Raw genomic sequence first — 13,306 nt, 5'->3', positions numbered from 1 at the left:
GGGAGGATTTTGGAATTCTAAATATAGGATTCCTGCCACAGTAAACACCATCAGTAATACTCATAACTGTATTATTTATAAGATGGTAAAATCATTTTTTTAATTTTTCAATTACAGTTTACTTTCAATATTGTTTTGTATTGATTTCAGGTGTACAGCATAGTGGTCAGGCAATCATGTACTTTACAAAGTGTTCCCCCCACTGTTTCCAGTACCCACCTGGCATTATATAGTTACTACAATTTATATTATATTCCCGATGCTGTACTTTTACAACCCTGTGACTATTTTGTAACTACAAATTGTACTTAATCTCTTCCTTTTTTACCCAGCCCTCCAACCCCTTCCCTTCTGGCAACCAAGGACTGTAGAATCTTGAAATAATTACACTTGGATTTGTCTTAGCTATTTAAGTCAAATAACTTTATTTTTAATTTCTTTTTAGACAAAGCTCTTATAAGAATCACAGATAAAGATCACACACAAATTACATTTCCCCCTCAATCAAAGAAATACAGATTCGGTAATTTTAAAATATCAATTTTTTGAAACCCAGATAGCTGGGAAAATGCTGTTGGGGCCTATCTCCGCTGTATTTCCCACCACGAGGAAAAGAGCCCTATTGTATTGAACACACTTATTTCAGAAAATGGGCAGTAACTGGCTTTGAAGGAAAGTTGGTTGAGCTGATGTTGCAGTTCGAAGCCCCTCCTGCCCGTCCAGTGAGTGGACCCAGCACACATCCCCGAAGTGCTGGCTCTGAACAACTCATGTCTTCACCAGCCAGACCTCATTGCGACGTCCAATGGGTTTCATAGGCGGGTCGTACCCGGTGCAGAAGTAGATGTCACTCCGGTAGGTCGCTGTGCCCTCCAGGGCGGTGCGTAGCTGGGCGGCTTGGGCTACGTAGTCGGCTTCCTTGGCATAACCCCCAAACTGCCTGAGGGTACAAGAGCAAGAGACTGGTTAAGAAAGGACGTGGTCTCTGAGAGAGGGGGATCTTTCAAAAAGGGTCACTCACCACACTTATTATGACAATCACGTTATGATGGTGAGATTGTGAACTTCCTAGATGAGTAGATTTGAGCTTTCTGACCCTCAGATCCTCATTTGTAAAATTGGGATATGTTTTCTTTTTTCTTCAAGGTTTTTATGAGCATTAAGTGCAATAATGGATGTGAAAAACTCTAATGCAGAGCCTGAAACAGAGTAGTTCCATAGGAAATGTGAGCTTCCCCTTCCCTCTCTGAAATTACCCCGAGAGGGCAGGCTGACCTTCTGCCCCAAGGCACACCCTTTTCTCTAGCTCCCTCTACTGTCCAGCGGCTCCTCTTCTTGGCCTCTATCTCCAGCTGGGGAAGGAGGAAGGATCAAGGGGAGTCAGGGTGCAGCTGCCGGTAACGTTTCTCCCAGAGCAGAGCAGTTTTCTAATGTGTGAGCACCTCATGGCAGTGAGAAGTAGCAGCCAGCTTTGTTCAAAAACAGAGCTGCCAAAGGCAGGGACCTGAGGAAGTTTTGGAGGACTCCTTGGCAAGCTTTAAGCATGCCCAAAGAAAGAAATGGCTTCTAATAAATCCCTTCCCCTGCTCAGATCACGAAAGCCTTCTTTTCCTAGTAAATAAAGAGACTTTCCCTAAATCAGGCTTTTCTCCTGATGGCAGAAGGTGGGAACAGGAAAGCAACAAAGTCTCTCTTTTCAAGATTATTATTCTCTCCTTACGTCATCTGCCTACGCTCCAAAATTCATCCTGTGGCCTACCCTAAATATACCACTCTAAATCTGTGTTGCCCTAAGATCTTTATGAGAGTCAAATACATTCCCATTTCTAATGAGCTTTATGACTCAGAAGTCTGAATCCGCATCAGGCCAAGATTAGGCCAAATGCATTATTTTTGGTGGGGTTCTCTGACTCATGCTTTGCTCTTTTATAAGTGGTTAGTCATGCTCCACAAGCATTCAGCACGTTGATTACAGGGCTATTGATGTGAAAACACCCAGGATTTCATCTTTAAGAGATTGGTTATTGTAATGTCTAGACAACAGCTACAGAATGTGGACAGAGCTGAGACCAATTTGGAATAGAGGAGGCTTGGCTCTTCAAATATATCGAAGAAAAATTACGAGGCAGGAAGAAAGTTGAGCTCTAGCTTCATTGAGGCTCAAATAAGAGGAAACTGGATTAGTAGACAGAGGATGGACATGAAGGAAGTATTTTTCTGGCAATAAAAGCCTGCACTGAGGCTGAGAACCATCTGTCTGAAAATAATCAGATGCTGGATGTGGGAGCAGGTGTTGAGTGTTCTCTGTAGCCCCTCTCATGCTGTGATACTAAATTGTTCTCTTGTGAAAATGGATGGTGTTGGCTCTTTAAGCTACTGGTTTTGGGAAACATCCAAAGGAGTGGTTCTCAACTATCTTCATTTGTCAGTTGGAGGCAAAATGGCTAGTCATGTGCTCAACTCCTGCCTTGGCTACTTTCTAGCTCATGGGCTTGGGCAAATGCTTTAATTTCTCTAATCTTTGGTCTGTAATCTGTTAAATAGGGATGATAGCATCAATCTTTGAAGGCTGTTGTAAAGCTTAAAGGAGAAAAAACTATGCAAACTTCTCAGCCCAGTGCCTGTCATATAGTAAGCTCCTGTCACAGGAAAATGTAGCTATTATTGTTATTTCATAATTTGTTCAGAACAACCATTCAATTCCCTGACTCCAGAGGTGAGGGAAAGTAGTATATGAACACAGGAAGAAAGCCTAATAATAAAGAATAAACTCCATTAGCAATCTCACCTTCTCAGTTAGATTTAATCTCAAAATCCTGATTAATCTTATACACCTTCTTCCGTTTCTCTTTCTTCTTCCTTTGATCATTTTCTTTACTCATCGAGTTCATAGCTTATGGTCTGAGTTACCTGATAGAATACAGGCTCCATGAAGGCAAGGATCTTTGTCACTTTTTGTTCACTGGTGTATCCTGAGCACCTAACACACTGCCTGACACATATTAGACTTCTTGTAGATGGAGCAATTCTGGGATAAACAATGGAAGTTACTGTCTTCGGGTTGATAGACCTCAAGCCTGTTTGCCTCCATGTTCACATACTCATATAATAAACACAGGAAGTACATATTGAGGGGACGGTAGAGGGAATTCAAACAGGAAACGTGTATTGACTGGAGGTACATTGTGAAGGGTCTTGAATGCCATGCTAAGGACTTTGAACCCTACCCTACATGCAAATGTAGACTTACAAAGGGGCAAATATGATCAGATTGTACTTTGGACTGATACTTCTGGTGGCAGTGGAGGGATAGGAGAAATGAAGTCACCGGAGGCCAGGAATAGCCAACTATGAGACGACATAGGCCTGGACAAAGGCAAATTTGAAAGCTGCCTGGGTGGGTGGGGACTGGAGGGCTGGGAAGAGGAGAGTTGGGATGATCCAGGGCTTCCAGTTAAGCCTCTGGATGGATTGATGCCACTAGCCAGATTAGGGGTTCTAGGCTGAAGAATCACTTTGGAAGGAGGGTTGGGAGGGTTAGTAATTTGGTTTTTGGCATGCTGATATGAAGTTGCCACTGTGAAATACATTCATGCAGCAATTATTGTGTACCTAAGCATGTGGCAGGCACTGTGAAAATCTCCTTAGATTTGGGAAAGAACTGGAGTCAGAGCTATTGATTTGGGAAATAGATGAGAGAAATGTGGGAGTCACCAATGAGGAGGTGCTAGTTATAATCGTGGTGAGGAGAGAGACCAGGCATAGATGGTGAGCAAGCAGAGAATCAGTAAACTGCTTTTGGGGATCCTAGTCCCCAAGTGGTGGGAAGACTGAGGCCTTGGCCAAGGACCCTGAGAAGTTGTCTGCGAGGTACAAGGAGATTGGCAGAGAATGATACAAAGAATGTCTTCATTTGGGATTTCCTAAGTTCATTATTGGAAAGAACATCCCAACTGTTTATATTTACCCTCCGGTGGACTGAGATGCTGGTATAATGAGCATAAAAATTTCACTATTGCTTCATCCTGGGAGCCTTCTACTAGAAGCAAGCAAAGCTAGGTGGGCTCTGGAACAGATACTTGTGTTATCCTTTCTGCCAATCTAACCACGTCATAGAACTGCATGAATCAGCCAGAAGACCAAACCCTACCAGGCACATAACCCTGATAAATGGAGGAAGCCCAGCTCTGGCTGCCTCGTTTGTGTTCTGGGACAAGCTACCTCATTCCTCCCTGCCTCAGTTTCCAAGCTGTACTCGAGGGTAACATCACAGTGCCCACAGCTCTCCAAGTTCACCAGCATGTATGAGTGTGAGTTAAGGCATGCTCGTAAAGTGCCTTGAGCTCCTCAAAGGAAATAAACATGAAGTCTACACATTATTTTTGTAAGCCTATTAACAAGTCTCTAAGTCTCCATCTTCAAAGAAGCTCTCCTGGGGGCACTGTATTTTATCTCACCCAGCATCAGAGCTCAGCATTCCTAACAAAGACTTTTGGTTACCATGGGAACCAAGGAGCTAACACCTGTCTTGGATTCCAGAAACACAAAAGACTTTTTGCCTTGACTAAAAAGGAATGGAAGAGTTGGAGGTGGAGTGCAGGGAGGAGATGATGCAGGCTCAAGGATGCAAAAAATCCTAATGTGTTGTCTTTCAAGGAGTGTCTGCTGCAGGCAGGCAGTGAGGAAGAAAGAAAAATAAAATGACTCTGAGCCTGACCATCCAACTTGGTCTAAAACTTTTAACAATCAACAAGTCAACACAGATTTGTGGAGAGTCTGATATGCACGTAGCTCTGTGCCAGACCAAAGAAGTGTAAGACTAGCAGCTGACAATCTCATGTTAACAGAAAGAGGCTTAACACTTAAGACATGTCCTTCTATCAGGTTGAACCAAGCTTAGTGAGCTGAGCATCACTGAGCACAAAGCACAAGCTAGATACCACAGAGCTGTAAAGATGATAAAGACGTCTTTTTGCCCTTGCGAGGTCTAACTGTAGCGGCTGGGACAGAGAGACAAAGATGATACAGGGCAGAAGGCACTAGAATGGAGGTTAAAGGCACAAACAGAATGACCTGAGGATGGGCAATAGAGAATGATCTGACTTTGAATACAAAGGTAAGGCACTATGAAAGATGAGATATTAAGCAACTATTATTGTGTATCTCTTCTTAATACTAGCAATGAAGAATTATGACAAAAATTCCTGTCCTTCCAGAGCTTCCAATAAGCAGAGACTGGGGAGAACATTTGAGAGGAGCTGGGTGAGTGTGAGCGGAGGTATGGAAGTGAACATTTATGTGTGTTTGGGGGGCTGTTGGGAAGTGGGGTGAGAATGCTCTGAGGTCAGGTGGACAGTGGAGTGGGGCTATGTGTGGAGGGCAGTAAATGCCACATCAAAGCATTTTTACTAGGCTTCCCTGCCGGGTCAAGCATTTGGGGACCCAATCCAAAGTTCACCCATTCCCCTACTCATGGCAAAGGAGCATTTTATGAGTAGCTTAGCCTTTGGTCCCAGCCTTAATGTGTGCCTGGGTCAGAGGCAGGCCGAGGCCCACAATCAGAGCTGAGCAGCAGGGGGAAGTAGTGTGATCAGTCCTGTGCTTCCAGCTGGCCGTGATCAAAGGACACCTTAGAAAGGGCAGAGGTGGAAGAACTAGAAACAATCAGGAGGCCATGGTTGTAGTGTAGACAAGAGGTGATGAAGACCTGTGGCAGTGTGGATGGAAGGAAGGGCCAGCTAGGAGGTGACTAGAACTTGGCCAATAATTAGGTGAAGGAGTCAGGCTGACATTTGCACAGGGTGGGTAGGAGGATGGAGGGGACCTTCGGTAAGATGGAGAACACAGGGGATCAGGTTTGGGGAGGAAAGCTGAGTTCCATCTCAGACATGTTGATTTGGAAGATGGCTGAGGAGGTTGATGTGGTGATACCTCTTGGTGAGCAGGAATGTAAGGCTGGTGCTTGGGAGAAAACAATAAACTTGGGCTTATCACCCAGAAATGTCATCCTATATAATAAAGAGGTAATATGCAAATTGACACCCACACCCTCACAAGATGGCTGCCTACAACCAGGCCGGCAGGGAGGTTAGTGAGGGATGACCAAACGACTGAACATAATATGCAAATTAACCCTCATGCCCTCACAAGATGGCTGCCTACGACCAGGCTGGCAGGGGGGTTAGTGAGGGACGACCAAATGACTGAACAAGCAGGCTGTGTGGGGTGACCAGGTCGGCAGGGGGAGGGGGCAGTTGGGGGTGACCTGGCCAGCAGCGGGGGGCAGTTAGGGGCGATCAGGCTGGTATGCAGAGGCAGTGAGGGGTAATTGGGCTGGCAGGGGGGGGCATTTAGGGGCACTCCCCCATACATGAATTTCATGCACCAGGCCTCTAGTCATTTATAAAAGACTGGTGGGACAATTGACGAGTTGGGGGGTAATAAATGGTGATTAATTTAAATTTTAGGTGATTAGGTTTTAGAAATAGAATCTTATCATTGACAGTGCTCTTGGAGGTGAGGTAGGCTTATGTATCAGAGGTACTCAATAAACATTTGTCAAATTGAACCAAACTTCCCACCTAGTACAAATGTTACATAGCATAATTGTCATATGTCTGTCCAGATCAGGGGTCCTCAAACTTTTTAAACAGGGGGCCAGTTCACTGTCCCTCAGACTGTTGGAGGGCTGGACTATAGTTTAAAAAAAAACTATGAACAAATTCCTATGCACACTGCACATATCTTATTTTGAAGTAAAAAAACAAAACGGGAACAAATACAATATTTGTATTTGCATGTGGCCCGCGGGCCGTAGTTTGAGGACCCCTGGTCCAGATGGTGCTTGAATTCCTCCAGGGCAAGGACTTCATTACCTCATCATCTGTCCATTTTACTGATAGATACCTTATGCCAGAATGTTTTTATTTTTGAATAGAAATATGCTTTCCTATAATTTCAATCCATAGATACCAGTTCTTATCTCTGAAACAACACAGTTCTGAAATATCTTGAGGCATTTGTTTCTTTTGTGATGTTTCTCCCACTTCAAGGAGCAGTTCCTTTGCTTGGGAGCTAAAACAATTCCTGGTACAGAGTAAGTAAAAAATGAATATGCGATTTTTAAAAATAAACGAATGAATGAATGTGTAAATGTCCTTGCCTTAGCCTTCATGATAAGTCTATGAATAATAAGACATTTAAGGGAGATGGACAGAGGTCAGGTTGGAGAGTTACTGATGAAAGGGCAACAACTGATACCATGGAAGGGGACTAAGATCTTTAGAGAAGAAGGAAAAATAGAGAAATGCAGAGAACACAAGGACCAAAACCCTGGACCCTCACCACAATGCACCATACATTCTATTTTATAGCTCAGAAAGCCCAAAGTTATAAAACTCAATGATTAGAGTTGAGGTTTGAACTCAAGTGTATCTGCAGTATCTTGACTTTTTTGTTGTTAATGCTAAGAAAACTAATCTTAGAGGGAAGTGAAGTCAAGAAGTAGACAACATTTCCGGAGTGTTTACCTCACATCTAACATTGTGTAGGCATTTATAGGTATCATATTCCATCCTCACAACACTCCCATTTTACAGATGAGAAACTGACGTACACAGAGGCTCAATAACAAGCAAAAAGTTCTAGCTATTAAGTGGTAGAGCTGGGACTAGAGGACAGGTTGCTCTGACAATGATCTCCATGTGTCCAGCCCTTTCCTTTATACCCAGACATATCATTAAAACCATGAAAGTTTCATTAAAATTATCAGACCTCGGCTGCTGTTAGTCTCTTTTGAGAACCCAGTGCTGAAATGAGTAGAGGAGGCTTAGCTTTAACCTAAGTGGTCTTTACAGATGACAGAGGGAGGGCATTGTGGTGGGATGTGGCCACTCATCTAAGTGTAAGGATAATTCTTTGGTCTTTTGTGAAAATGAAAAATATTCTGATAGTGTTATTTCTTCATAGCCTTCTATTCATTTTAAAAGCACTAGTAATGAATACTGTGAATAAATGTATAATCCTTTTGTGGACATCCTTCACAAGGTCATAGAACAGGAAGACTGAATTCAGGACACCAGGCTTTCCTTTTAGAATGAATTTTGCCATCTAATGCACTCATGGTATATTTGAAATAGGGCTTTTACCATCTACTACCTCATTCACTCTGCCTTCCACCCTAAGGTACTCTTAAATGCACATTTGACTGTGCAGCGACACCAAGTGGCTAGTTGAGGAATGTTTATATGCTAACTTAAGACTATAGGTTAGGTTAAAATATTCACTGAGCCAGGCTGCACACCATATTTGTTACTTTCATCTGTTTAGATCTCAGAGAATTAAAAGGAAACTTCCACAAACCTGGCTTTAATAGTACCTTTTAATAGATACCTTTTCCCACCACAAGTAACCAGGGTTCCTTAGCGAAATGGCTAATTCCAGCTGTAGAACAAGAAATGTCAAGGTGTGCTTGAAACATACCAGAGAGCAACACTACCTCACCTCTGGAGGCTGCTAAGGAATGAAATCATTATTCTGAAAACTGATTAACAAAGAGGAGGTATCAAGCTAAAGAGAAGGCATCTTGCTTTTTCTCTCCGACTCTATCTCACGGGAACTAAATAGTAGGTAAGGGGAAATTTTTCTTTAGCAAAGGACTCCAGCTAATAAATGAAGAGGAAAAAATAGAGGATATTATCATTTTACAACCTCTGGTGAGACAAGGCATCTAGGTAAGAGTGAGCTCTATGATTAACATCACAAAAACAGAGGCAAGCAGATGTTATGAGCCAGTGATGGAGGAATACAACACCACCCATGAAATATCCTGGCAAACACCTGAATCTAATCATGCCTCTAGTTCCAACTTCTAATTTACAGGCAACGCAGAGGACAGAGGGACATGTTAAAAAGCCACAGAAAGGCAACCAGCAGGATTCAGACTATGAAAAACAATAGGACAAATGATCCATAAACAGCAGGAAAAAATGAAAAGGTGTGGTGGTGAGAAAAGCTACAGATTAATAAAAATGTAAAAGGTGTACCAACCAATTGAAACGGATGGATCTTATTTGGGTCCAGATTTAAACAAACTAAAAAAAAAAAATGAGATATGGGAGCAATCTGAACGCTGGATGATTTATATTGTTATAACATTAATGAATGACTGCTAAAATTTTAGGAGTGATAAGTTAGTCTGATCATTTATTTAAGAGTCTTCAGCAGTCACACTGAAATATTGACAAATGAAATAATACAATATCTGGAATTCACCTAAAACTGACCCAGAGTAGGGACTGGGTGGAAGTTGTGAAGGTACACATGACACAGAACTGGCCTTGAGTTAATTATTATTGAAGGTGAGTGATGGGTGCATAGGGTTTCATAATCTTGTTCCTGTTATCTTGTTATGAGTTGGAGAGTTTCCATACTAAAAAGTTAAAGACAAATGAAAAAAATCATACCAACTCATTATCCTGGGTCTGGTCATACATGATTAACAAGGGTGGGGAACATCTGGTCCTTGGGACGTATAAGGCCCACAAAATCATTTGGTTTGGTCCTGCCAAGGCATTAGGGGTGAGTTAATTAAATGTTTGACCAAATATAGCAGGCTAGTTTCTAAGTTGATAATTTTGTATGGCCCACGAATGATGTTATAAATATCCAAGTGGCCCTTGGCAGGAAAAAGGTTCCTCACCCCTGAATTAGAAACTAGCCTTAGTGTCTAATGTGAACAAATTTAATCTTCAACCTCATTCCTTATGGAATAAGAAGGGAAAGAATTATTACTGAGACCTATTACAGGTCACAAACATTAAGTAACTTATAAATAGCATCTTAATAAATACTGAAAGATACTCTTTAACAGTAATCCTATGAGGTAGATGATAGTATCAGTACTTAACAGATGGGGAAAGTAAGTCTTAAAAACTTCCCAAGCATCATCATGGAATTCAAACTATACTAAAATATAACTGTTCATTATATTGCACCAGTTTGCCTCCCAAGACACAGGAAAGAGAATGGAGAAGACGAGCAGGAACTAGGGTAAGTCATCTGAGACACCTAGTGTGCAAGATTTAAGGAGGCACTCACTCTCAGTGCCAATCCTGTGCTTGGACAACTGTGAGAGTAAGTGCCTCCTTAAATCTTGCACCACAGGTGCCTCACTTCCCCACCCTAGTCCCTGCACTGGAAAGAAATTCTTTAATTAGAGTTTACTTTCTCTGCAGCCTCTATAGCAGTGGTTCGCAACCTTGGCTGCACATTAGAATCACCTGGGAACCTTTTTAAAATCCTGATTTCTGGGCCTCATCCTCCGGAAATTTTGTTTCTTTGTTACTAATGTTGTGGCACCACCCCATAACAAAGAAACAGAATTTCCGGAGGATGAGGCCCAGAAATCAGGATTTTAAAAAGATTCCCAGGTGATTCTAATGTGCAGCCAAGGTTGAGAACCACTGCTCTATAGTGAAGGCTGGAGAGTCTGAATAAAGATTAGAGTGGAAGAGTTGGGGGTCTCCATTTACTGCTGCTTAGCTGTAGTACCCTCAGTGTCCTCTGGGGGGCCCTGGGTCTCCTGGACTAACTGCCCAGTTCAGCCACGCTCACAGTATCATTATGCATCATCTACAGAGAAAACTGCACCCTCAGGTGTAGAGTTGGAGCAAGTCTGCCAAATAACTAAGTTTGGAGGCCCCCCTGCGAGTGGACTAAAACTGTCCAGTGCAAGATTAATTGTATATTTATTTTTCATGAGATTGTTCTATGGTAACTAGTGGTGAAACTCCTGGTGTCTGCCTACACGTGGTTGGGTGCCCATCACACTGTAGGATTTTAACACATAGTCACTGATTATCTAGAAAAGACTTGGTTTCTAAGGGGAGGTTGGAGTCCGAAGAATAAGAGCATGCAACCATTTGCACCTGTTATTCACTGCAGTCACGGGAACTTGGCCACAAATGAGGCCCTGGAAACAGGTCGTGGATGAAAATAGGATGCATGTGTGCTCTGCTCAAAGGACCACAGATCATGAGCCACCAAAGGGGGTGGCAGTCCAGCTCTGGCATATACTCCCTGCCCTCCCAGCATTTAGGGAAGTGTGAGGTAAAACTGAGGTATCCCAGCCTTATGCCTCCTATGTATTTATGACCCCAAACTATAGCTTGACTTAGCTTTTTTCTGAGTCTCCCAGAACCTTGTTGTGGTTAATGTTCAGCTTAAGCTGAAAGGATATTCTCTATAGTCAAGTCAACTTGTCAACTGACAAAAGTGTGTATTCAGATACAACGCATATGTTTGTGTGCTGTAGGCTGAGGAAATGGAAGTGAGAAATCATCTGGACTCAGCATTTCTTAATTAATCAACAATCTGAATTTAGAAAGTGAGACTAAGAAATAATCCTATTTACAATTGCATCAAAAAGAATAAAATCTAGAAATAAATTTATCTAAGGAGGTGAAAGATCTATACACTGAAAACTATAAGACATTAAAGAAATTGAAGAATAAACAAATAAATGGAAAGATAATCCATGCTCATAGATTGTAAGAATATCATTAAAATGTCCATACTACCCAAGCAATCTACAGATTAATGCAATCCCTTTCAAAATCCCAATTTTCACAGAAATGGAAAAACAATCTTAAAATTGATATGGAATCATAAAAGACCCTGAATAGCCAGAGAAATCTTGAAAAAAGAACAAAGCTGGAGGTATCACACATTTCCTGACTTCAAACGATATTACAAACCTATTGTAATCAAAACAATATGGTATTGGCATAAAAATAGATACATAGATCAATGAAATAAAATAGAGAACCCAGAACTAAATCCATGCATATATGGCCACCTAATTTACAATAAAGGAGTAAAAAATATATAATGAGGATGGGATAGTTTCTTCAATAAATGATGTTGGGAAAACTGGACAGCCACATTACAAAAGATTGAAACTGGACCCCTATCTTACACCATATACAAAAATCAACTTAAAAATATTAAAGACTTGAACATAAGACCTGAAATGTAAAGTTTCTAGGAGAAAACACAGGTGGTAAGCTTCTTGACATCAGTGTGGCAATGGTTATATTTGACAGCAAAAACAAAGGAAACAAAAGCAAAAATAAACAAGTGGAACTACATCAGACTAAATAGCTTCTGCACAGCAAAAAAACAAAACAAAAACAAAAACAAAAAGCAACAACCCAAAACACAAAACCATCAACAAAATGAAAAGGCAACCTACCAAATGGGAGGAAATATTTGCAAATCTGATAAGGGGTTAATTTGGTAAGAGCCAAATCTGAGGAGAGGTTAAATCTGATAAGGGGCAAGTTTGAAAAGGAGTAATATTTGCAACTCTGATAAGGGGTTAATATCCAAATATAGGGTGTCCCCCAAAAATGTATATACAACTTTGAATAATGATAAAGGCAGTGTGTATTAAAATATATTTCATTTTCAAAACTGAGCTATCAGCTGTTAAAGTGTGTATACAATTTTTGGAACACATATATATAAAAAACTCAATAGCAAAAAAGCCAATCTGATTTAAAAAAAAAAAAGGCAGAGGATCTGAATAGACATTTTGCCAAAAAAGATATGCAAAAGGCCAAAAGGTATATAAAAAGGTGCTCAATATCACTAATCATCAGGGAAATACAAATCAAAGCCACAATGAGCTATGACCTCACACCTATTAGGATGGCTATTATCCAAAAGACAAGAAATAACAAGCATCGAGGATGTGAAGAAAAGGGAACTCTTGTGCACTGTTGGTGGGTATATAAATTGGTGCAGCCACTGTGGAAAATGGTATGGAGAGTCCTCAAAAAATTAAAAATAGAACTTTTGCATGATCCAGCAATTCCATGTCTGAGTATATATCCCAAGGAAATAAAATTACTACCTTGAAGCGATATCTGAATCCCCATGTACAATGCAGCATTATTTATAACTAGAGGCCCGGTGCACAAAAATTTGTGCACTCGGGGGGCGGGGGGAGGGGGGTCCCCCAGCCCGGCCTGTGCCCTCTCGCAGTCTGGGACCCCTCGGGAGATAACGACCTGCTGGCTTAGGCCTGCTCCCGGGTGGCAGAGGGCAGGCCCAATCCCTAAGTGCAGCCCCTGGTCAGGCTCAGAGCAGGGCCGATTGGGGAGTTGGGGCGCCGCCCCGTCATGCACAGAGCAGGGCGGATCGGGAGGTTGCAATGCCACCCTCAGTCACGCTCAGGGTAGGGCCGATTGGGGGGTTGGGGCACCGCCCCCTGTCACACACAGAGCAGGGCCCGTGGAGGGGG

At 42.0% G+C, this 13,306-nt stretch overlaps 1 protein-coding gene across 1 annotated transcript in view; it reads right to left on the bottom strand.

The window, feature by feature from the left end:
• Positions 1 to 395: 395 nt before the first annotated feature.
• HEBP1 (heme binding protein 1) overlaps positions 396 to 13,306 on the bottom strand; it is a 22,645-nt gene continuing 9,734 nt past the window's right edge. The window contains exon 4 of the mRNA XM_005866801.2: positions 396 to 940. Coding sequence (XP_005866863.1) covers positions 769 to 940 — 172 coding nt within the window. The 3' untranslated portion in view covers positions 396 to 768. The remainder of the gene's footprint in view (positions 941 to 13,306) is intronic.

Source organism: Myotis brandtii, unplaced genomic scaffold (genome assembly GCF_000412655.1).
Source record: "Myotis brandtii unplaced genomic scaffold, ASM41265v1 scaffold237, whole genome shotgun sequence".
Lineage (NCBI taxonomy): Eukaryota > Metazoa > Chordata > Mammalia > Chiroptera > Vespertilionidae > Myotis > Myotis brandtii.
The sequence above is the reverse complement of the archived record's forward strand: the minus strand, read 5'-3'. Positions and strand labels throughout refer to the sequence as shown.